Source organism: Opisthorchis viverrini (assembly GCF_000715545.1).
Source record: "Opisthorchis viverrini unplaced genomic scaffold opera_v5_310, whole genome shotgun sequence".
NCBI lineage: Eukaryota > Metazoa > Platyhelminthes > Trematoda > Opisthorchiida > Opisthorchiidae > Opisthorchis > Opisthorchis viverrini.
In genome coordinates, this window is record NW_008751966.1 from 1 (window position 1) to 26,920 (window position 26,920).

Here is a 26,920-nt window from a genome sequence, read left to right on the forward strand (position 1 = left end):
CATTAGTTAAACTTTACTTTCGTGCTTATCCTTTCAGACCATCACCTGGTGTGGTCTGTATAGGAAATGCCTTGTAGACAGGCCAAGGTGACGTGAAAATAAATATTTTGATCAGCTCTAATTTAGCTGTTTGTATAACAGCATTCTTGTGTTTTTGGATAGGCAGTGTACCTGATTTAACCATCCACCTAAGACCAGTTTTATCCTTGTTTACTTAGATAGCCATATTTAGGACTCGTTCCAGTCCTATGGACGAAGTTGAGAATGATGATATGAATCGCTTGAGCGCAAAATTCGTGTAACAGAAAGTACCATTTTGCGAACTGATAAGGTCATACTGACTATTCCCCCTTTGATTTCCTATAGTTTCGGAAGCATCATAGAAACTAAGTTTTATTTTCCACACTCGGATGCCACTTTTCACAGCTTCTTGGGTTTTATGTAAGTAAAGGCCGTTGAGCCATAGTTCAGTCAACTTAGGCTCTATGAAGCAAATGTATGTAAACCACTGCAGCCGTCTCTAATCTCCTAGTCGACCTGACAACAAAGTCGATTTCTTTGGCACCCGTGACAAAATCACTTCAAAAAGTGAAACGCTGAGGATATGTGGAGAGATAATAATCACAATAAGCACTCGGTTGTAACACGTTTCCAGTGCTAGCTGCAATGCGGCTCGAAGGAAGCACGAGGATCGAGCTATCCCCGGGTTACCCAGGGGTTGGGTTCGAACCATAGATCTTACGGTCAGTAAATTTGCTACCTTGGGCTCGAAAATGTAAGAAATGAAGGTCCAGTGAAATTTTAAGTCAGTATCTGACAATCGGAACATTTTTGTTCCCAATTTTTTAATAAAACTCTCAAATTGTTTCGCTGGAACCCGATTGTAGCATCCCAATTTTTTCTCATCTCAAACGTAAATGGAGACATAACGTCATAAAAGACCCAGTTGTTCTTCTTCTGCTAACTCTCATGATGTCTACGCATGTTAACAGACCCCATTCCGATTTTTACATGGACTTCCTTTGATATTCAACCGAATAGACGTGACATCGTCATCCAAGGACTTACTTTCACTGGTCTTTCCATCGTTCGCCTTGTGAATCGAAAGATGATGACTATTAGTACCGAGATTCCAACGGCTAACCATTTGACAAAGCCCAGATAATTCATTAGTGAACTGATTTCGCCGATACCCACGTAAACGATTGTGACGCCGCACTAAAAAGGACAGTAAATTTTGAGCGGATGCGGTTTTAAAGGTAATCCTCATCTTATGTGAGTAACCGCCACTACAGAAAGTGAATAGGAAGATCCAGTGACTGAAAGAAAGCTTGTTTCTACTAGCCAGACAAAGATGTCAACGATATGGTATGCACCAGGAAACTAAGTGTCAGTTTAGAAGCAATACACTACTCATAAAGTTGCTCAAGATGCTTTGACGTCGTAAGCGAGTCATTCATCTGGGTCCATGTGAGTCTCTCGCAAAACCAAACTGATTTGCCAATCGGTATACTTCGCTGTGTCAGTTCCTGCCTCCACGACGAGCGGCCAAATGTTTTCAAGTCATTTTGCAGTGTAATCTGGGGATTAATGGTCAGTTCACTGTTAACGTCCCTCCTTTACGGTCACATGACAGAAGGATGCGTTAATTAATACATCGTAGCTTTGATTTGTCAGCTAAAAACAATGACCTACCTCAGTGATCTACCATTGGTGACATTTATAAGCAGTTATTGTTGTCGCTCCGCTTGTCGAACCGCGGATGAAATGGGCTTCGATCCAACAACCTCAACACAAATATTCAATATTTCTCCGAAGAGGGGGCAAGTCCTAGGGCCTATCAGGCAGAGTTCTCACAGATGAATCACTAGTCCGAAATGCCCCTGTAAGTTTGTTCCAGCTATTTGACTAACCACACACCACTCATGTTAAAATTTGTCTTCTTACATTCGATAGTTCAGGTGTCTAGCGCGGGCGGTGAGTTGGAGTCAACAAGCTCGGATCGCATTTCAGATGATCGGAGATTGAAATGCTGAAAAGTCGCTGCTTTGATCTAGAAGAAGCGGGATTTCGTAGTCTGGTACTTATGCTGATCTATGTAGAATAATCAAACTAAGCGAACTGGAAAATGGGAAGTACTGTTGAATCGAAACTGATGTGGATACGAAATAAAGCTATCCACCTTGTATTACAAGTCACTATCAAGATTAGTGAAATTTGCCGGGTAACTAATTCAGTCTAAAGAGGTCGGTGACCCCGGGAAGTAAAGCTTGGAGCGATGGAAAGAATTTCATTCTCTTGACAGGTTCGCAGTAAAGGTTCCCTGATATTTGTGAACAATTATATGCAGTGAACTTTAAAGTCCGTAGTCAGGCATTGTTATTTAGAGAGAAGTTTACAAACTGAGAGCGGAACTCTTCCCAGTCTAACTGGAAGACAGACTAGCACCTCAATTAAGCCTTTGTTTACCATCTCTATACTCAACAGTTACTCGCAAAACTGAACTGATACCCTTAGCTTTGGCGTAGGACCTCTTACCATAAACACAATTGCCGGAACGGGTGTCAAGCTGGACGTCTGGAGAAACGACAACAATTTCGGCATTTGATTCTGTTGGCTGGCTACAAAGAACATGCGTGAAGTTGTCATGACGCTCCCGTTTACGCCACCGAAAGTTGAGAGGGCCACAAATATTGGCATGATCCACCAGGCTGGCCCGTAAATCCGAATCGCGAAGGACTGTCAACAGAAAGATACATCATGCGCACAATATCACTCAAGATAGTAGCAAATAAATAGTACCAGAATGGTAAATGACACGGTTTTGTTTAGCAATGCAGGATTTGCTCAAACGGTGAAAATTCATTTTCACAAAAACCGGTTGCAGTAAAAACCATCAAGGTTCTGATGATCGGAAGTCATAGCAAATAGCTTAAATATAGCGAATATTCCTGTCCGCGAGAACAAAACAGCCTTCTTTCGTACATGGTTTCAGAGTTTTCCTTATGAACGTGAAGAATTAGCAATGGGTCCTATTTTTCTACAGACTGCATAGTGTGTATAACATGTTCTGCAGGCACTGGACAACGATGTGGACAATCATGTAGATTTCACCTTGCGCAGTACTTAGCAACAGCAATACCTAAACTGTGTTTCAGTTCATTCCCAAGCTTCTTGTTCCAAACATCAGATGAACCGAAGCTTCTTTCTGAGGAAGGACAGACACATTATCCTGAATGCCCAGTTCCTTGTGACAAACAGTTCTGTGACAAACAGTTTACTACTGATGTATTAGTGACTATCCTTGTTTGAAGAATGATTGGCTCCAGATATCTCAATACTACTAAGCAACCTTATGAGTAGTACATTACAAATATAAGCTAGAATTATCTTCACTAATTTACGACGTCACCTGTGACAAGATATTTGTCGAGCCATACCACCCTGAGGATAGATCACTCCGTAGATTATGTTTTTATTATGCATTGCAATTATTTTCACTGATGAGTGAGTCCCTTATACAAAGCAGCCCATGACAACAAACTCCTTTTCACTAGGAGTGTGGGCATCAACGGTGTACAGATAGCGCATTGATGGATCAGCTGCTCCTGAGCCTGATCAGTTCCAAGCTCGTATTCAGTCGCCTCATGCCAGTGTGCCTTTGTATTTAGCGGTTAGTTGCATCAAAAATCCTCGTAATCGGACGCAGTGTACTGTCTAATCGTGAGAAACGGTTCAGATTTCTTGCTACTTCAGTTCTCCATAAACACCAAAATCAGAAAATGGTTCGCCACTAAACTCTCAATTATTAAAATACTTCCTATTAGTTCTTGATGATGAGAAATTTGGTAACATTTAATAGAAATTTCATCTCATCAGTGAAGCCAATGTACGCTGAAAAGCCGATAAGTACTGTACAGCGGTTTAATCCTTTTCGGGAATCATCAACAGTACGCATCCCACAAAACTCAGACAGTTTTGAACCCGTAATCTTCCGGTCAGTGGCTAAGCTCCTCAAGTTTCGTGAGATGCTCAATACTGGTGATTCTCAACAAGCATGAAACGACTGCACAGAGGTTCATGGCTTTTCAGCATTGAGTTGCCTCACTAACAGGATGAAATCTCTGTTGAATACTTCCGATTAGTTTTCAGCACCCAAGACCTAACGCCAAACATTTTTCATTGGAATGCCCATTAAACTAGGAGGCAAATAGCTGGATACCGTAGCATATCTGGGTGAACATCACTCACTACAGCAACGGCGTCCGAGTTCAATATTTCTGGAATCGTTAACACAGTCGCATAGGCCACGTTCGCCATCGTATAGATGATTGTGATTATCAGGCACGACACAATGATGGCGATAGGCAGATCACGCCGTGGGTTCTTCATCTCCTCAATCATGCAGTTAAGGCTGTTCCAACCGGAGTAAGCAAACAACCCATTGTAGAAAGCCACAGTCAAACTGCCTGGATTCCAATTGGAGCCTTCAAATGGATCTTGAAATTCCTCGGTTCGACCTGGTTTGTAAAAAATGTAACCAGAAATATGTGAACAATGCTAAAGGGGTTGAATTAGCGAACATTTTCATTATGTATGGCGCTGAGTTTATTGATACTCATGTACACCAGAATATTATTTATGCCAGACAGTAGACATAAGTTATCTGTACGTGATTTCAAGTGACTCAAAAGACGACTATTCGTCATAACAAGCAAAGGAATCGACGCGTTCATTACAAATAAAAACTGGAACTTATGCATTAAGTAGACATAATGCATTACTTACAAGGTTGCTGAAAACTCTTCGACAGCTCACGACCGGTTTCGCTCTCCATGGGGCTCATTAGGAAAGCGTAACCCGCGATTTCCCGTCAACCTCGCGTCCCAGTCGAACCCAAATTAAACAAAACTTCACCTATACACTCATCTGCACACTAATTTGATTTTGACGGGAAACTCACCTGGAAGCCAGCTTCGACTCTCGTTTGTGATGTTCTTACATAACTGAATGTTCTGCACCAGGCCACCTCATGTTTCAGTTGGTACGATATTCGAGATGTCGTGATACATTGTATGGACATAATTCACTACTCATAGGGTTTTTGAAAACTCTTTGACAGCTTAACAGCATTATAAACGAGATATTCAACTGGGTTCCAGGTAAGTCTGCCGTCAAAATCAAATTGGTACACAAATTAGTGTACTGCACTGAAGTTACTACACTTGAAGCAACCACATGGAATATATGTGATAAAAAAGACAAAAGTAAGTTTCTAAAACGGAGAGTGAACAGTGAGGTGAACCACCAACTTGATAGGCACTTACAGCCGGATAAGATACATTGAAATAATCAAAATTTGAGTTGGAGCGTGTCATGGAATTCAGACGTTCTATGTTCAGAGCTTGGTTATGGATTATTAAATTCAGGTTTGGGAGTTCGGTTGTCCACGGCCAATCTACAAACGCACGTTAAGCATCTGGCTTCCAGCGTTACTCAGTTCATGAGTACAAAAGCGATCTTGTCGTTTATTGTCTCATAGATGATCTCGACAACCAGTTCACTCCAGACTTATTCCATCAGCGTGGCCTGTCACCACAGAGCAATGATAAAGAAAATTCTGACTTGGAGGACCACGATAACAAAATCTGTGACAACGAACTTGCCTATGTAAAGATAAAACCGATCTATGCGACATGAGCAGAGTTAGTAATCAGAGGAATTCTAATGCGTCATGACCGAATTTAATCAGGTTTTATCCACCATACAGGATGCTGAAGGATACCCGGGCTGCCGAACTACTAAAATAGCTGCAGCTTACAAAAATATCTCCGGCCAAAAGCTTGGATACACTAAGTCAACCTCAGGTCTTCTAAGGGTACGATAATTCATTTAACGACAGCATTCCTGAAAAACCACTGCTCTTTGTACTGAGTTTTGCTGGCCACGCTCATGTGTGCTCAGTTCTCACGTACGATGAGGCTAAACAGTAATATTTGAATACTGAAATCAGGTGACTAGATGACCGACTCGAATTTGATACGTTGGGATAAACATCTACGTAGAGAGATACTGACTTTATCATCTAGATTCAAGCAGCGACCTGACATAATAATTAAGATAGTGGCTGAAAAGTTAAAGAAATATTGGTAGGTGATGTCGTAAAGAAGGTTGTTACTCAGTTGCATCAAAAGGCAAGCCTGTGCTAGGCCACCGTTTGACAGTTTACCGGCCAAGGTAAGGTACCCTACAAACTAACCTACATATTGATGCTTCCTCTTTTATTCGGAGTATTTACATTAGTTAAAGAAGGAAAACAGGTTAGTTTGGTCAGTTAACAGAACAGCCACCTTCAAGTGGCTGGCCTGAGTACTGCAATGATCCCATGGCCTACATTTGCTTGAACTTCGTTTTTCAAAGGATAGCCATATCACGAAGTTCAGCGGTGAGACTAGTCTCCCCACTACGAGAGTGGCAAGGGGGCGTGAGTTGTACTTTCTTCCACGGTGGACATGTGGAGTCAGTAAATAGCTTCAATCAAGTGGGCAACTTGCTCCCATTTGTAGAAACCATGACACCGTGTTTCAACAAGGGAAGACGTGGTACAGCAATCAGCCCCTGGAAACGACATACTCCAATTACCCAACGCTTGACCATGACCGCCGCTTTCACAATGCGACCGAAAAACTAAAACTAACCCCAAACTAGCCACAAATGGGTTCAAAGTGCTTAGCAGTACTGGAAATCAGATTTCCTCGGACTTGGACAGAGCAACGGAGAACTGGACGATTGGCTCCGACCAGGCTCTTTCAGGATCTTGCCTTGCAACTCAGATTGTGGAATCAGAGGGTCTCCGAACAAAAGTTTACCCGCTGCTTTATGGGCGTGGACTTTTTGAGTTTCCAACTTTGGGTCACTCAGCCAAACCCCACCAAACCTAAGCAGCCTTACTGCACATGGAGCTTGGGAAAAGCAATTGGTTTCCTTCATTCGTCACAAGCTCTAATTACTTTCCCTGTTAATCTGGCCCGTATGTTTCCGATGTTACCATTTGAAATTCGTTTTTAGCACATAATCATAGAAACAGAAGCTGAGTGTACGTTACTTATAGCTAGGAATCCACTAAACCTAGCGGAGTTCATTGGTTGCACCCCAGATTTCGGCAGGCAAAGATCTTCAATTCTCAAGCCCCTTCTTCCTAAAAATAATGAGTGATTTTACTCCTGAATATGCCTAAACAGATCCTACTACGTCAGTGTAACCAAACACAGTCTAAAGCAATTTTGATTCCTCTGGCTTAGCTCTACCAGTGATGGGTGATCCAGAAGCAGCTCTTAGTGATCTGTAGTTCGTCGACTGAGGACACTTTACTTGATTGTATACATACGTATGCATATGTATAGAAGAGGGCCCTTGCCATCGTCCATGAAAGTATTCTCATGGAGGCCACTGATAGGCTTTCGTTTAGGTTGCCCTCTTGTCCGTTGATTTTTATTGCTATCCAATCTTTATCTTGTACAAGTTGTATTACGTTGCTTCGTTTGGTTTCGCGTCATGATCTATTGTGTTCCATCTAATTTACTAAAGGGAAATCTCGATTAACAAGCTGAAAAACGGCTAGTACTAGTTAGCCATATGTGTTTGCGTGGTTTGTGGCTTATAACTGTTACACCATACAACCTGAATACACCGTGGATTACAAGTGTTCATTTGTCCCTACCTGACCTGAGATGTATAGTCACCAGCTGAGCATGCTTATGCCTTCCAAACTGACCGTCTTAGCCAACCTCCGGTCCAAATCCCTCGAATTTACACTCCGCAAACAGCGTTCAGATGCGCACGCTGTAACTGATATTAACAACTGTGCCCAGAGGTTCCTTAGCGAAATTCGATTTGAATCGCAGCTCCGGAATTGGTCTTCAGTCCGCCGCATTCCCATTCAGGTTTTCATACATGCAAATTAGACAAATCACGAGCAGTTTGACAAAGCATTTCAAATTGCATCATATTCCCCAGCCCAGTGGAACCACTGGAAGCAGAGCGAATCTACTGTCAAAACATCTTATCCTATCATTTTTATCTCTTTGATACCTCAAAACATTCCATCTTCCAACGAGCTTTTCAGCCTGGCCTCTTTATCTATGTCTATGCGGCTAACTCTGTGTGCAGTAATGCGCAGTAATGCTTTGCTGGCCTCCTGTTTTGTTACTATTCTAGCTACCAAGTGTTACACAGGACCAAATAGTTGGTATTGCAGAGTGGCGGGTAATCACCTGATTGGCGCATACATCTTACATAACAATCACCCGACGTGAAACCTTGTGCATGCCTTATATGCTTGTGTGTGTGCTGCGAATTCTGCTTCTCTTTGTCTGCTTTCACCACTCACTCATGTCCGTTTCGTGTGTATTGTACTCTTTTGTAACATTATAAATTCCAATAATATCAATGGATTTTGTTTCAGACACTCGAAGCTACAGGAGATCTATATGATTTTCAAATGAATGCCTGTGATTTGGGTTAATCCCTGATGTCCTTATTTGCACGCCCAACTCAGATGTACTTCCTATGCACTGTATTGTTATTTTGTAATGGTTAGGAATTCGCTTTGTAACTATTTGTGCTTGTGGACTCACCCAAACTACGAGTCGTGCATCTTGATTTGTAAGGAGATTTGCTGAGACCATGGTCTTTTGAATACGGATCAACGGTCTCTCAGGGGTGACGCTCAGTTGAAACACTAATTTCTACTAGTTAGCACGTTCCCATCACTGTCATTCTGGCCAATAGAAGGCATGACCGGCCATGGTGAAAGCCAATTCAGACTTCTATTATCAAAAAGTGCTTCAGCGGTTAGTTTAAAGCATGGTCTCCTGATGGCAGACAGTCATGGCCTCTCCCGAGGATTGGGCGCCTGGGAGGGCTATCACTGTTTTTTGTGTGAGTACTAATCTTGGGTCCATTGAAGGTGTGAACAATAATGGATTGAACTAATGACCAGATTGACAACTTTGGTTACAACTCAATTCAAAAGAAGCGAAATCTACGTCGGGACCCGGAAGGAAACACACTTGAAGTATTTAACCTACCAAAAATACCATGTTTTTTCGCTGTGCGAATGCATCGGGAAAATTCTTGAGAAATCACTTCACATGTTGCTTTCTGGCCGCCGAGATTGACAGTCAAAATTTGTGCACATGCTACAACACCACTCTATCTGAAGATTGTGTGAACAAGTTTCACCTCGGTCGAAAAACAAAATCGATAACATTTTCTTCCGGGGTGTTTAATGTAACTGTCAATAAAGGCCTTCCCGTAACCTGATGTCCGATGATGAGGCCGAGGAAGGAGGACTGTACACACCGAGGGTGACCGACTTCTCAGACCAAGGGCTGTCCACTATCTGATCATCTGTAAAATTAAACTTCCTTCCTGAAGTAGCAACAGAATGTGACATGGATACGCCCACGTAACAGCAGCAATCACATGAGTTATCGTGCATCAGCGAGTATTTCGAGAAGCCGTACATCGTGAGAGGGTTGTAGGGAACATGTCACCGGCACGTCAGAACGAAGCTAAATATCCAGCTTCGTAAGCCACACTAAACAACAACACCAATCAACTCATGGCGTTCGAGGTAAAATGTTCGACAAACCTGAAAATAGGGATGATACACCAGAATCAACTGGCCTGCACGATGGCAAACTGCATTCCATCCAGACCGAGGAAAGAAGCGTTGCGGAACTTGAAGCATCAGCTGCTGACTACGGCAACCGAAGAGAGTGAGCGACTGTAATCAGGAAGCTCTGATTGCCGAAAACGGCCAGTGTTTAAAACGAGCAGTAACTGATGATAACGAAGTGTCTGTTATCTTTATCGCCTATTCGGACAACGCGGCCAAGAAACGAATGCAGGATAAATGGCATGAGTCAGTAACGCAACTGACTCAAGAACGAGTGATGGAAGAAGTAGTAAACGGATCAAAGGACTTGCTACCTGGTGGCAGTATACCGATTCATACGAGTTCCTTAATACCATTTGTGGTTTAGGCATCAGAACTGATCAGTATTGGATGCGATTTGTCTTGAATGGATTTGAACATCGGACGTGCAGGGTGATTATGTTATCAGTAGCACGTCAACGCGCAATGGATACACTTCAATCATGACTTCTGAACAGACGAACGTATTTACACTTCAGCGATGTTATCGGTCGTCGAAAGCCCACAAGACGATCCAGTAACTCCCTACTTTGGTACCGACTAACCAGAATAATTGGATCAGAACGCAAGGAAAAACTGGTCTTTATTGAGTAGTAATGTTTTGACCAGAGGCTCATTTAAAATACTAGCCTTCATGTATCGTGAGCACAAAACAGCACAACGTAAAAATTCACAAAAATTCCTTCTGTGACATAAAGATGGACTTCAGCGAGTGGAACTCTTCGGAATGTCGTAAGAGAAGTTCTAGTTTTTAGCAGAATGATCTCAAGGCCATACTACCACTGGTAAGTGATAATAGTTACCGTTACTTCGCCGCACATCAGGGAGTTCAAGTCCAGAAGGCCAAATTACGTTGAGCACAATTCATAAGTATCCATTAGCCAACGATGATGAGGCCGAGGAAGGAGGACTGTACACACCGAGGGTGACCGACTTCTCAGACCAAGGGCTGTCCACTATCTGATCATCTGTAAAATTAAACTTCCTTCCTGAAGTAGCAACAGAATGTGACATGGATACGCCCACGTAACAGCAGCAATCACATGAGTTATCGTGCATCAGCGAGTATTTCGAGAAGCCGTACATCGTGAGAGGGTTGTAGGGAACATGTCACCGGCACGTCAGAACGAAGCTAAATATCCAGCTTCGTAAGCCACACTAAACAACAACACCAATCAACTCATGGCGTTCGAGGTAAAATGTTCGACAAACCTGAAAATAGGGATGATACACCAGAATCAACTGGCCTGCACGATGGCAAACTGCATTCCATCCAGACCGAGGAAAGAAGCGTTGCGGAACTTGAAGCATCAGCTGCTGACTACGGCAACCGAAGAGAGTGAGCGACTGTAATCAGGAAGCTCTGATTGCCGAAAACGGCCAGTGTTTAAAACGAGCAGTAACTGATGATAACGAAGTGTCTGTTATCTTTATCGCCTATTCGGACAACGCGGCCAAGAAACGAATGCAGGATAAATGGCATGAGTCAGTAACGCAACTGACTCAAGAACGAGTGATGGAAGAAGTAGTAAACGGATCAAAGGACTTGCTACCTGGTGGCAGTATACCGATTCATACGAGTTCCTTAATACCATTTGTGGTTTAGGCATCAGAACTGATCAGTATTGGATGCGATTTGTCTTGAATGGATTTGAACATCGGACGTGCAGGGTGATTATGTTATCAGTAGCACGTCAACGCGCAATGGATACACTTCAATCATGACTTCTGAACAGACGAACGTATTTACACTTCAGCGATGTTATCGGTCGTCGAAAGCCCACAAGACGATCCAGTAACTCCCTACTTTGGTACCGACTAACCAGAATAATTGGATCAGAACGCAAGGAAAAACTGGTCTTTATTGAGTAGTAATGTTTTGACCAGAGGCTCATTTAAAATACTAGCCTTCATGTATCGTGAGCACAAAACAGCACAACGTAAAAATTCACAAAAATTCCTTCTGTGACATAAAGATGGACTTCAGCGAGTGGAACTCTTCGGAATGTCGTAAGAGAAGTTCTAGTTTTTAGCAGAATGATCTCAAGGCCATACTACCACTGGTAAGTGATAATAGTTACCGTTACTTCGCCGCACATCAGGGAGTTCAAGTCCAGAAGGCCAAATTACGTTGAGCACAATTCATAAGTATCCATTAGCCAACTGAGACCTACGTGCGATACGCCGGGAATAGTGCTGCCTTTAGCAGTGGCCACCCAAAATTACTTCAGTGACCGGTGTATTCCGTACGGATGGATCAGTCCTCTCAAAAAATCAACTCCGAGAACAAACCGTCCCAACGGACAGTCCGCGTTAGCATTTTTAACCAATGAGATTTCAGTTGACAGCCATCAAGAGAGGCCACACATCATGTAGCCAAGTGAAGACCTATATATTCAATGAAACATCCGCATAATTTATCAATCAAAACATGGCTTCGTGCTTAACATCTCCCAAATCTTCACAAAGGAAACTAATCACAAGGTTGCTGAAAACCCTTCGACCTTGTGAGTAGTTTCTTCTATGAAAATATGCTGCGATATCTCGAATATCGTGCCAACTGAAACATGAGGCGGCCTGTGCGCAGCACATTCAGTTGTAGAATATCATAACCGAGAGATTCAGTTGAGTCTCGTGAAAGCCAAATTGATTTGTAAATTAGTGTATATCTCCCAAATCTCTTCTGCTCTTCAGCTACAAACTTACCCCGTCCAATTTGAACAAAACCAGTTATGATGATCATTACCAGCGCTGCGACTTTGGCGAAAGTGAATATGTTTTGCGTTCGCGTTGACCATCTAACTGACATACAGTTGATAAATCCGACGGTGACTGGACAAAAAAAATGGGGAAAAGCTCTTGTGAGTTTCACATGGGCACAGTACGTTGCAATTAAAAAGCGACAAGTGACCTTCAACTTAGTGCACTTCTAAACCAGAACTGAAGCTTTGTGTGCAGAAAGGGCTTATCACCGCGCATTGTCGACCTGACTGTACACACCTAGGTAGATGATTGCCCAAAATTTCGGTTTTTCTTAGCAAACAACGACAATATCTTTCGTCTGAGTAATCTTCTACGACATGAAAACCCGAATTGAATGTGTTCTACCGTCAGATTTATCGTTTTGACATCATAGACAATCTCGGTTTCTTATTAGACGGTTCGACCTCCATCTGAGTTGAAATATTTCAGCTGTCTTCATTTGCTGGCGGAACTGTCCAGCTATGGGACGTTTTTAGCTGATGAGCGTTATCCGGCATCAGTTGAGGATTATGGAGACCTAGAATCCAGGCTGGACACCACTGAACTGAAGACACGTGAGTGAACGACAACAAAAGTGCAGCGCATATATTAGTTGTCTGTGTTGAGAAGTCTCCCAAACGCTGCGGTAAAATGACGGCTTCAGGCAAACCATCAACAAAGAAAATGGGGTAACTGCATCCGACAAAATACTGACTATTGACAAACAACACCAGAGACAAGGAGGGCTGGACTGATCCTGTCATTTGATTAGATTGAAATTTTGCCCTGTAATCGAAGGCAAACTATGATAGAAGCCGAGAAGCACCGTACAACTGTCTCATTCTTATTTGAAACCATCTGCAATGCTCATTTGACGAAACTGCATTAGGAAGCAGTCCAAACACTTAACCATTCGGTCGCCAGCGGTCGATCGGCCGTGTGACTAACTCAGACTTAGACAGAAAACAGTGCCACCCATACTTCACTGACGGAATCCACATCACATGCTCACGTGTGACGGCTCCTCGAGTGACAATTGGAGACATCAAGCCCTCGCATTAAGAAACCGGTGGTAGCTGCGAAGACGGGACACCTCAGAAAGCAACTCCGTCTAATCTATTGTATGGATCTGTCTACGATCAAGAATATGAAGTAAACTGACCAGAACTGGATTAGTGATATAAGGCCAAGCGTGGAAGAGCAACCAGAATGTAGATAGGAGAAGAAAAGTGACAGAGCTTTAATAGTTAATGCAAAAATCTTGGATACACTACTTTCAGCATGTCCAAAGGATCTTCTCCGGCTTCGCCCTTCCATCTTAGATCTATCGTTGTTTCGGCCAGTTATCCGAAATCTTGCTTCTATGGCATATCTCGCGCAAACATCGAAGTGTACGGTCCAGTAAAAACCACTCAGTAAAATCTTGACTTCTTAAAATCCCAAGGTTGTCGCACTTCAGATGTTTAGAATAAAGTTTTCAGGGACTCGCAACTATCCTCGAAGGAACTGCATCGCTAACGGGACCCTCAACAAGATACGATTTCCTGCCGTCTCTTTTCGAGAAACCAGTGTTTCTAAATCTACTGCTGTTACCGACCTAGCTACACTATGTCACATAAGGGATGAATCCGAATAAAACTAAGAAAAAAACGTAGCTTCTAGGTGAATCCATTATGAAGGTTTATTGATGTGGTTCTTCTCTCTTGGTGGATGTCCACCTGCAGTTCTAGTTCCTTACACACCGCTCCATACGGGAAGAGATCACAAACCGAATTCTCACTCCAGCCATGACACAAGTAGATTAAAGCATGTTGCACTACTTAGGTCGTCATCACTTGTCCTGAACAGTGTGGCGACAGCGTCTGTATTTAACCTTATTCCATGTTTAGTTTCAAGGTTTTGTCGGAGTTCATTGAGTATCCCCAATAATGAAGGCTATTTAGTAAGGATAAGGGGATAGGTTTCCTTAAGCCGGGAGCTTTGTATCCTTGACAGTGTAAGACACTTCTACACTAATGGTGAACAATATTTTCAGTTCAGAAGTCTCCACACGTACCAAAGCATTTTGAATCAAAGGTGTTAGGTTTTAGTCAATAGGCAGACAGCGATGTGGGTTCGCAGCTATTCATCATTCATTACCCTGTCCCCATAAATACTGTGAAGATGGAATTGGTAGTGCATGGCAACGTTTAGGATCGGATGGCAGACACAGCTAGTCTGTGGATCGTGTCAATACGCAATCTGAGGTGTGAAGCGGAGTGAGCAAATTGTAACACGTCGTTTCGGAACTGAGTTCGAGGGGCCGAAGAGTGTGGTAGTTTTTACTTCATAGTAGGAACATGAAGGAAGCACACGGTGACTGTGTGGATAGAATAAATAAATAAATAAATAAATAAATAAATAAATAAATAAATAAATAACATAGGACACTTTAGAATGTCGAAAAGTCGGACTGCTTTACTTCACTCTAGTAATCTCAATGTGTGGTTTTTAACATTTGTTACTTGACATGCCAAGGCTTACGTTTTCTATGCAATTTTCGGTATAAGATTTAATAAACTTTTAGGGCAAAATGTATTTCTTTTCAGGCGAAGTAGTCTAAGGTTATTCAAACATTTGTCCGGCACTACGGGTAATGCAACCACGAAATTACACACTCCCCTAACTCAGGTAGGAATTAAAACCCGCGTTTTCTACCTTAGTTCTGAAGCCAAAAGACACTCGATTATTGGTTGTTGATCGGGTGGCTGTTGATCTGTTCGCCCAGCTTGGCAATTGGCTACCGAGCTACCAATAGTTCACTACATTACCGACACTCGATTATTACGGTATTTCCATCTTCTCGAAAACTGTCAATTATTGTCAAGTTTGCTGTATCTCCACTTACCATGTGAGTTGGTGGATCAGCCAGGTGAACAACGGCTTCAGTCAAAACGACAACCATTCGACTGCTCGTTTACAAAAATTTGCGCAAAAGCACCAAGGGTAAACGCTATAATTAGCATGACTCTCAAATCATGTGAAGCGTTATCCGCCTTCTCCACTTGGACTGGTTTCCACATTGGGCCCTTTTAAGACAATTGGCCGGCCTTTGTTTACTGCGCTAGATGCTCGGTGTATGAATTGGCTAATCGATTCTGGCTCTGCGGTGAGTTTTTCAACTTGAGATGTTGATTCAGAGATTATCGGGCAAACTTTGCATTTCTGGTGATATGTTGTGGGATCTGGAATTAAATTTTGAAGAATTTTAGGCACCATTGATGTAATTATATTAAAATCTTCATAGGATGGCCCGAACAGAAACTTATTGTGCCCTTGTAGGTACATAGAAGGTGGCGCAATGTCCTGAGAAGGTCTTCATACTGTGGCATGGGACCTAAAGAATCACAGGCCTCTCGGGTTAGCTTAACCTCTTAAGGCGTCCTCTCCATACTTACAGCAAGACAGCTCATGGTCCCTGTTAGGTGACCTTAACGATTCATCCTTTGCCAAGTACAGGGAGGCCTTAACATGAAAGGTGTTCAGAATTCCTCAGGACTTTGGACTCATCTAACGTGAATAAAAATATGTGACCTGGGAATAATCTCCCGGTGGAACTACAAAAGAGTACAGAAGTGTTTCCAAACTGCGAGTCTTCTGAAGATACGTTTTTAAAGTCTATATTCCGTTTGATATGTCGGTATTTTTGGTTTGGGGTACGGAGCAGTAGGACATGCCGCCAACTGAATCTGAATAGAACATGCAACTTCAAAACTTTTCGAAGCGGATCGCAGGCTATTTTGACCGAGATTTCACTGTGGAAATCAGTGCTGAGAAGCCGAGAGGCACCGTACAGCTGTTCGCTGCTGCTGAAATCCACTAGCTGTGCGCATTTTACAAAGCTCAAGAAACTACTGGCTAGGAGGCCATTTGGTTGAAACTATGCTATGCTACTATAGGCTACTAACATCTTATTACCGTACAGTTATAATACCTTCAGACTATGTTACTAAAACAATGCAGCCATGCGCGGGTCAAGATAGAGAGCTGGTCGCAAATGGCTGAATTTGCAACTATGTTGACCAAGTCCAGTAGAAAATACATGTATGTGTCACATCTCAATTGAAGCCAGCCTCCCATAACAGGTGCAGCATTCGCCTTCATTAAAAATTAGCGGCACAGATCGTCGATGATCATCAGCTCTGTTTCCTTGGATAGACTTCATTTCTGTTGGTAGTGTGAGGAGATTTTGGATTTTTGTGGAGATTTCGTCCTGTAAGTGAAGCCAATCTATGCTGAAAAGCCTAGAAGCACTGTACAGCTGTTTCATCCTTATTAGTAATCATCAGCAGTGCGCATCTCACGAAACTCCGAAGAGTCTCGAACCCGCGATGAATCTTTGGCAGCTACAACCACTATATGACAAGTACGCGGTTATTACAGCTGACAATGATGATGATGATGAGCGGAGGGGCACAGGGAGAAACGTGTTGGAAGTTGATGAACAAGAGTTTATACTGGTAATAGCAATTAATATTGCATACCAATATTACGTGTGCTGTGGCTTGCACCCGGAGGTCCTTGGTGCTATTTCGATATTGTACTGATAAAGTGTGCGAATATAGATACCTTCTTACCCCCGAGCTCTTCGTTCTTCACGAAGCTGGACATTTGTATACGGATCTGCAGAATTCAGAGCCACCTTTCATAAACGGATAAGTCGACAATTCGCTACACTGGGAATGGTGATTTTCACGAATGCATTTAATCAAGCAACACCTCGGAAAAATTTGCCCCTTTTATGTATCCAGACACCGCATCTAACAAAATAAGGTTCCCATCTCAGTAAGTGTTGTATGCGCCACCGTCGAACCGGAGACTCTGTTTGATTAGATGTTTTTATTGCAGTTGCTTCCTCAGTTTCTGCCTAATCCAGGTTTCCTTGTTTATCATATTCCGGGGACCGATTCTCTCTCCGTTGTTAGTGCAAGAACACATTTTTTGTGTAAGCCATGGCTCTATCCCATGTCTGCGCCATGAAATCAACACAGCTGGGAAAGCTACTGTAACTAAGATCAGTCGATAGTGCGTCATACATTTACACACCTCTCGGCTTATCATTTGCCACACCGATTTTGCGGAAGTCTTGGTGTCATACTTTTAGGCTTGAATGAGTTCATTACTAAACGCACCCATTTTCTCAACACATTTTATCGACTTTGTCACAGATTCACGTTCTATGACTGTTCTCAGAGTCATTACATCCACAAAAGGAGACGAGGAGTCCACCAAACTTGAAGAAGTGCCTGAACTCAAAGGAGGTGCCAGGCTGAAGAAGTCGATCGGTTTGCTGAGCAGCACCACAATCGTTGTCGGTTCAGTTATCGGATCTGGAATCTTCGTGAGTCCTCAGGGTATTCTTGCAATGACGAATAGTTTTGGAGCCAGTATAATCGTGTGGATTGCGTGTGGATTATTCTCACTGGTGGGTGCCTACTGCTACGCCGAATTGGGTACCATGATGCCCAGATCAGGAGCGGACTACTCATACGTACATGAGGCTTTCGGACCATTTTTCGGATTCATTCGTCTATGGATTGACGTCAGTGTTGCACAACCTGTTGCTGCTGCCATCATTTCCATGGTATTCGCCAACTACCTATTGAAACCGGCCTTCCCAACATGCGCAGAATCGCCTCCTGCTGCTGTAAGGCTACTTGCGTGTGTATGTGTGAGTAAGTGTACTTTGTTGAACCTACGATTTATATACAGTCTCCTTATCATTTGTAACATAGTATGAAAAAGGCCCTCTCAGTTTGCGTCAGCATTCCCACAGAATGACGTCGTCAGAAATCGTAACACAAGTTTTTTGTAATGGGACGCATGCATCAATCTAGTTAGATCGACACTTGTGAGGAGGCGGCTTTATCAGCTAGTGGGATTCTATTTTATTATCTGCGTAGGGGGAAATGGAAGCTAATTTATACTCTCTGAAAGTTTTTTTAGTAGAGCTTGGTCAAACCTCAGCTGGAGAGCCAGCTAGGCCAAGTTTCAGTTGTATTATTCGTCAATGACATGGTCATCTACAGAAAGATCCTACTGAGTACACTGCAAGTAGTCCTACCACGCATAACAAAATGAAGTCTGTGGAGATTTCGTTCTGTAAGTGAAGCCAATTTATGCCGAAAAGCCGAGAAGCACTGTACTGCTGATCAGTCACTCGTGGCCGAACGGTTAAGTGTTCAAACTACTAGCCGGGAGGTCGCGGGTTCGAGACTCTTCGGAGTTTCGTGAGATGCGCACTGCTCATGATTTCCAATAAGGATGAAACAGCTGCACAGTGCTTCTCGGCTTTTCAGCATAGATTGGCTTCACTTACAGAACGAAATCTCCACAGACTTCATTTTGTTATGCGTGGTAGGACTACTTGCAGTGTACTCAGTAGGATCTTTCTGTAGATGACCATGTCATTGACGAATAATACAACTGAAACTTGGCCTAGCTGGCTCTCCAGCTGAGGTTTGACCAAGCTCTACTAAAAAAACTTTCAGAGAGTATAAATTAGCTTCCACTTCCCCCCTACGCAGATAATAAAATAAAATCCCACTAGCTGATAAAGCCGCCTCCTCACAAGTGTCGATCTAACTAGATTGATGCATGCGTCCCATTACAAAAAACTTGTGTTACGATTTCTGACGACGTCATTCTGTGGGAATGCTGACGCAAACTGAGAGGGCCTTTTTCATACTATGTTACAAATGATAAGGAGACTGTATATAAATCGTAGGTTCAACAAAGTACACTTACTCACACATACACACGCAAGTAGCCTTACAGCAGCAGGAGGCGATTCCGCGCATGTTGGGAAGGCCGGTTTCAATAGGTAGTTGGCGAATACCATGGAAATGATGGCAGCAGCAACAGGTTGTGCAACACTGACGTCAATCCATAGACGAATGAATCCGAAAAATGGTCCGAAAGCCTCATGTACGTATGAGTAGTCCGCTCCTGATCTGGGCATCATGGTACCCAATTCGGCGTAGCAGTAGGCACCCACCAGTGAGAATAATCCACACGCAATCCACACGATTATACTGGCTCCAAAACTATTCGTCATTGCAAGAATACCCTGAGGACTCACGAAGATTCCAGATCCGATAACTGAACCGACAACGATTGTGGTGCTGCTCAGCAAACCGATCGACTTCTTCAGCCTGGCACCTCCTTTGAGTTCAGGCACTTCTTCAAGTTTGGTGGACTCCTCGTCTCCTTTTGTGGATGTAATGACTCTGAGAACAGTCATAGAACGTGAATCTGTGACAAAGTCGATAAAATGTGTTGAGAAAATGGGTGCGTTTAGTAATGAACTCATTCAAGCCTAAAAGTATGACACCAAGACTTCCGCAAAATCGGTGTGGCAAATGATAAGCCGAGAGGTGTGTAAATGTATGACGCACTATCGACTGATCTTAGTTACAGTAGCTTTCCCAGCTGTGTTGATTTCATGGCGCAGACATGGGATAGAGCCATGGCTTACACAAAAAATGTGTTCTTGCACTAACAACGGAGAGAGAATCGGTCCCCGGAATATGATAAACAAGGAAACCTGGATTAGGCAGAAACTGAGGAAGCAACTGCAATAAAAACATCTAATCAAACAGAGTCTCCGGTTCGACGGTGGCGCATACAACACTTACTGAGATGGGAACCTTATTTTGTTAGATGCGGTGTCTGGATACATAAAAGGGGCAAATTTTTCCGAGGTGTTGCTTGATTAAATGCATTCGTGAAAATCACCATTCCCAGTGTAGCGAATTGTCGACTTATCCGTTTATGAAAGGTGGCTCTGAATTCTGCAGATCCGTATACAAATGTCCAGCTTCGTGAAGAACGAAGAGCTCGGGGGTAAGAAGGTATCTATATTCGCACACTTTATCAGTACAATATCGAAATAGCACCAAGGACCTCCGGGTGCAAGCCACAGCACACGTAATATTGGTATGCAATATTAATTGCTATTACCAGTATAAACTCTTGTTCATCAACTTCCAACACGTTTCTCCCTGTGCCCCTCCGCTCATCATCATCATCATTGTCAGCTGTAATAACCGCGTACTTGTCATATAGTGGTTGTAGCTGCCAAAGATTCATTCACCGATGATTCGAGGTAGGTAGCTGCGCATTGGAGGCGGGAGCTGATAAATTAGTGCACAAATACAGCAGTGTAGGTGGACTGTTAAGTGGGGGGATTGGGAAGGGAGCTATGCATTGAGGACAATAGCTGGAACGCATGAGCGCCATGGAGGGCGCAACTGACAATGCAGCTAACCATTAATATGGCCCGGCTCGGGGTCCCCATCCAGGAAGACGGCAATGACCAGCGCAGCTGAGTTTGCTGGTAATGGCTTTTATACTTCGCTCCCAAGTGATTGTTTGACCGCCTCTGGCTCTCTTGCACCCTTCACGTGGTTGTGCGAAAAAAACCCTTCGAGGAAGTCGGTCGACTGGCATACGCAGCACGTAGCCAAGCCAGCGCAACCTATGCAGTGTGTCAGTTCACCTATCGAGGGTGATTTATTTATCCCGATTACCATTCGACAAACTTCAGCATTGCTGATCCGGTGTTCCCACCAGATTCGGGCAATGCAACTGCACCAGCTTACGACGTAAGATCACTTCACCTCAAGACTTTTCTGCCACAAAACAAAATGGTTCATCCAATACGCAAGCTATTTTAAGTAAAGAGGTACTTGGTGCAGTCTAATCAGAACAAAGTGATATGGATACAAAAGTCGAACAACAGTAAACAAATGAGCTTGGAATGAAGTCTTCATTTTGGCGTCGTCTTCTACAATCGGTTCAGAGTTCGAGGAATTTTAAAAGGAATTGGCTATAGGTGGGTTGGCTTCTGCGCTGTCAGATCCAGTAGTTGTAAGCGAAACTCATGCCGTTCTAAGCCCCAGTTTGCTGTATCTCAGTTATTGATAATGCTGCTGAACTTCTGAAACCTTTTCGCTGATGGATTAAGTGGTCTTAAAGCAGAATAAAGCATATGAAACTCTCATGTGTTCATTCCTCCCCCTCAAACTGGCAGTTCCGCAGAAGGTATTTTGAACAAGAATTCCGTTCTCACTTACGATAACGTTCTACCCACGGAATCAGCAAATGCTTTCATGCATGCCACGAACGCGCATAAAACTTGAAAAATTCAGTCGAATACTTATTGGAATCTATTAAAATTTCGAATGTGAACCTGAAGACAACTGGTTTAAACGGGAAACTCTCGCTTACTACTGGTCGAAGCCTAGTTCAGGAAGGGTCTCGCTTATCGATCTCCTCACGTGGCACGTGATACACTGTCACGATTACGCTGAATCAAGCGTTCACTCATTTGTCCCGGACCATCCCATATGGTTCTGAATATAGCTATCCAATGGATTTTACTTACGTACCACCAGACTTTTTCAAACACACAGACCTCCAGTTCAAGAATAAATAATTTGACAAGAAAGTAGGCGCGTGTTGAAAAATAGACATAATTGAATTCAGATGCAGCGGGAGTGGCAACACAGAGCCTAGCAAAGCTAGCCCGTCTGACAAAAGTCCTTACTTAACATGATATTACTTAAGAAGTTGATGAAAAACCTTCAGTGATTCACTACCGGTTTCGCCCTCTTAGCTCATTCCCAGGAGTTCATAAACCTTACTTTCTGTTGCACGTAAGTAAAGCAAAATTTAACTGAAGAGAGTCATCTTGAATTCGTCTAAGGAGAGCGCGTGAACAATGCTTAATTTGCGATAGCTCATATTAGCCTGATGAACAACTCACCGAAAGCCATGGAATTCTCTCAAGTAAGTCCTTTATTCGCCTATATTTATGATTCGCCGCTTTAATAGAGGTTAACGTACACTAAAGCAACTTTTAGATATTGCCTACTGTTCTATGTATTCAACAGCCAACGGCCAACCAATTCACGTCACGCAGTTTTTTTAACCAATCGGTAGCTACTCACACTCTGTGACCAAACTAATTCAGGTGAAGGTGGAATGTGTGGTCACAGGATCTACACACGCGCACCTTGCGGCTTTTGTGTTCTCATCCGAAGCCCACCTGCAGTGCCATGTGTTCTAATGAGAATTCATTCGTCGCTGATTGATCATATGAGTAATACGGATTCCGGCCTAGGGTGTCGTGTCAGTTGAAGCCCACTGATTCCGAGGAGACTACCCAGATGATCACAAGTAGTCTTCTGGAAAACCTTCTGGAAACAGAAAAAAAGAGGGAAATATTTTACATAAAAAGCTTCTTCTTCTGTTGGTAGTATGTCGCAAATACCTGTTGTACATTGAGTAGAAAGCCTACCAATTCAAGACTGACCTTCATGAGAACGGCTGCAATCTTTCCATGAATCAAAACATCCCTCCTTTAAATTTTTTTCATCACACTCCTGGGCTCATCAAACCTACTTTATGTGCACTTAATGTCAGGTGGAAATTTTTCGGACGTTCTCAACAATAAAATCTATCTGCCAAGTATCCCGAATTAGTGAAGTTCCATATATTTTGTTGAACGCCTAGCTGGATTCTGGAAAGCCTAGCCGAATGCGAGTTTCGGTCCATATTCTGGAGATGGAGTACTAATAAGTAATTCAATTTAGCATAGAGGGTTGTTTTTCGGAAGTTCAGTTATGCCGCCTCAAGAATAAAAATCGCAACGACTCGGCAAAACTGCATTTTTAGGACATTCGAGCAAAGTTCAACAAGATGGTTGGGGTGCGCGGATATTCGAATCTCGCTCCAGATTTTAGCGAATACTAACAGTGGCTGAAAAAGATGTCTTTCGGCACAACCCCTAGGTTCACAGTACACCTACCTCTGAATTCAAATTGCACTGGTAGGTAAGAATCTGAACTTCCGTGGAGCCTGATAGATCATCTGACTATTCACTAGGTGCGAGTTAATCACACACACACACACACCCGTAGCCGAACGGTCAGTTGTCCAAACTATCGACAGAGGTCAGGGGTTCGAAACACCCTGCTGGAGTTCCTGAAATACGCTGACTGTACCAAAGGATGAAAAAGTTGTAAGTGCTTCTCGTCTTTTCAGCATAGGCTGAATTCAATTACAGGACGAAATGTTGATTAGATATTCACCAAAAGCCAGGGTGCTAAGATCCAATCAGCAGTTGCTGAGAAAAAAACACCTTTTGCTCCTGTCTCTTCTTATGATTTCTGGGATTCTTCACGTTTGTCTACTTATGGATTCTCCAGTTTGTGTGGGCTAGAACATCACTTAGACTCTGGCACTTTAAGCTAGCCCAGTTAAAATATGGCCATAAATTTTTATTCTCGCATACCACAGGAAGTCAGTTGTATCACCCGTTGATGGCGAAACTCGCTGGAAGATTTACCGATGACAACAGAGCCTTATGATTCATGTGATTTTGTCATAAGTTGGCTGTCTAAGGACAAAAGTTGTGTTGTAGGAAAACGCCGGCGGCCCTATGCTTCGAGGTAAAGTACACAGCAGCGTTAGTTCCCGTGGTACATAGCTGCTTTGCGTAAACGCAGCCAAATCTTAAATGTTCCCTACTCGCTGGAGATAGTCACGGAAACTTAAATGTGTAGGGTGCTTTCAGACCGATCGATTTTGAGTCCATCAAAATGTCTAGTAATCCTAGATGCGGTTGGAAGCAGCGGGATACCTGTTGCAGCGGCGGCTAATCATGACTCTATCCCATCACCGACCTACATACACTGATCTCATACCGGACATACCAACTCCCAAGATTATGCAAAATCGTCAAACGCCGCTATAAATGACAAAGGATGACCATCAAAAACAACAAAGCACTCATTTATGCCTTAGACAAGCGGAGCTGATGGGCATTTCGGTTCTTTTTCGTAATAATATTTAGAAGTTGCTTCAAAAACCGGACCGTCTCCGAAGCTTTAAGCTGATTTTTGCAGATCAGTAACTTCAGTATAACCTCCACGAGGATAGTCTAAATTAGCCTTACTAGAGGAAGAATTCTCCTGCACGATGTCCATTTTAAATGGGGTGGTCGAGTGAACAAACCGACAAAACAGGGCAAATAAAAATACTGGTTAATTGTGATTTGCTCGAAGTACAGTTCTCCCCCACCCCGGGTAATTACTCCCTAGGAAGGGCATTCTTTAAAAAGAAAGAAGAAGAGCTACCCATTTTCATAAAAGAACCTACTCACACTTGATGAAAACACCTCGACAGCCCACGACCGGTTTCGCCCTTTTGGGGCTCGTCAAGTAGGTGTGGTTCCCGAGGTTCCGCCAACCTTATGTTCTACTCGAACCCAAATGGGACTGATTACGATAAATACACTCACGTTTCAGTTGTGAGCGATTTTCTCTATGAAAATATACTCTGATATCTCGAATATCATACCAGCTGAAACATGAGGCGGCCTTTGTGCAGCACATTCATTTAAAGCACATCCCAAGTAAGAGATTCATTGGAGTCTCCCGTTGAAACCAGATTGATTTGCATACGTCGAAGACCTATCCATCTTTCATCAATTTATGAGTGGGTTCTCATCCCAGTGGCAAATTACACTCTCGTGACAAAGGGACTGAAGTTTGGCGTGTTAGTAGGGCAGAGATCAATGCTTCTCTGAAAAATCAAGAAACCTATTTTGAATTTTGGCAGTCTTTAACAGGAGCAGGAAGGTCGGATAGGTACATTGTTCTGAAGGCTACTAGAACCATATAACGTTAATATTTGGATCAAAACATTCTGAATTCTCTTAATTGGCTGACTGATTATCGGATTTTTGGCTTCAAAGCGCTCTGTACATGTGCTGTGTTGGACTTGCTACAATCGGCGACGGATTTTGCTGTTTCTTGATCAGACATGCAACCTCATTATTTCGCTCCCTTAAGCCACTTAGTGAAAAGAAATGATGAATAGACAAGAACTGCCATCATTGGCGCAAAACTAACGCCTAAGTTTTTAACCCGGTGTATCTCGAAGCAGCAACAGAAAGACAACACTGGTAACACCACTTAAGGACGAAGCAATGTTTGCATTAAGTCAGCGAAATACACTCATTTGCATACTAAATTGTTTTTGACGGGAAACTCACCTGGAACCCAGCTGAATCTCTCGTTTGTGATATTTCTAGGCAACCGAATGTGCTGCACCAGGCCGCCTCATGTTTCAGTAGCTACGATATTTGATATGCCGCGAGACATGTATATTCGTATTGCACTACCCATAAGGTTGCTGAAAATCCATCGACAGCCCACGACCGGTTTCGCTCTTCTTGGGGCTCAGTAGCTAGGCGCAGGCCCCGAGTTTCCGTCAGCTCTAGGTTTCACTCGAACCCGAATTGCATTAAGTCGGCGAAATACACTCATTTGCATATCAAATTGTTTTTGACGGGAGACTCACCTGGTACCCAGCCGAGTCTCTCGTTTATGATGTTCTAACTCAACTGATTGTGCTCCACCAAGCCGCCTCATGTTTCGGCTGGTAGGATATTCAAGATAACGCAACTTCCTGTCGAACTCCAGTTGGTATACTGATGAATGTACAAGTCCAAACTTTTCCTTCTTTCGTTGTATGTTACATAAAGAGAACTTTTGGAAGGACGTGAATAGTGTTATTCTGGCCGATACCCGTAGAAATGTGAAAAGTCTGCGATAAGGTCGCCTCTTCCTAACTCAAAAATTCGTTGACATTTCATAGTATCTAATCTAGACAGTCCATTTTTAAACAGATTAGCACATGCGCGTGCGCACATCTGACACAAACATAAATTCATTTGTATTTAGAGCTGTCGCCCTAGTCTCGGACTGGAGCGATATGGTCCAAGTGGTTTGAGCGTGAATTTACTGACCGGAAGGTCCGTGGTTCGAACACGACCTCTGTCTCTCGGCTTCCCCTGTCTAAGCTTGAGCAACCTGGCAGTATCCCAGCCCTCGTACAACCTTCGGGTGGCGTGTCAGTTAGGTACTGAAAGGGTGTCACGATGAACAGACTGGTGGGTACAGCAGGCAGGTGGGAATCATGACCTCAATCCTCTCGTCACTCAGTGCATCCGTGCCGCCCAATGCACCTGTTATCTCCAACGACTTTAAGGCAACAGACCTCCAGGATTGAGACAAATGACACGCTGCCTCAAGCATGGCCAGCCAGACACAACCCACACAAAACTGATACCAGCTAGCCACCAAGACGATCGGTAGGTTTCTATTGATTTCGGTAGGTTGTACAGGACAATCAAGATATGAAANTGCTGTGTTGGACTTGCTACAATCGGCGATGGATTTTGCTGTTTCTTGATCAGACATACAACCTCATTATTTCGCTGCCTTAAGCCCAGAAAAGAAATGATGAATAGACAAGTGCCATCATCGGAGTGAAACTAACGCCTGTTGTTAACCCGGTACATTTCGATGGAGCAACAGGAAGACAACACTGGTAACACCACTTAGG

General features: G+C 43.2%; 1 protein-coding gene across 1 annotated transcript; it reads right to left on the reverse strand.

The window, feature by feature from the left end:
• Positions 1-1,068: 1,068 nt before the first annotated feature.
• On the reverse strand, positions 1,069-19,814 carry T265_14965 (hypothetical protein; the record flags this gene model as incomplete). Its single annotated transcript, XM_009176028.1, has 5 exons — positions 1,069-1,218; positions 2,539-2,739; positions 4,252-4,520; positions 12,428-12,553; positions 19,250-19,814. Coding segments are annotated over 5 exons (1,311 nt in total), but the record flags the coding sequence as incomplete, so codon positions are not given.
• Between the last annotated feature and the right edge of the window lie 7,106 nt (positions 19,815-26,920).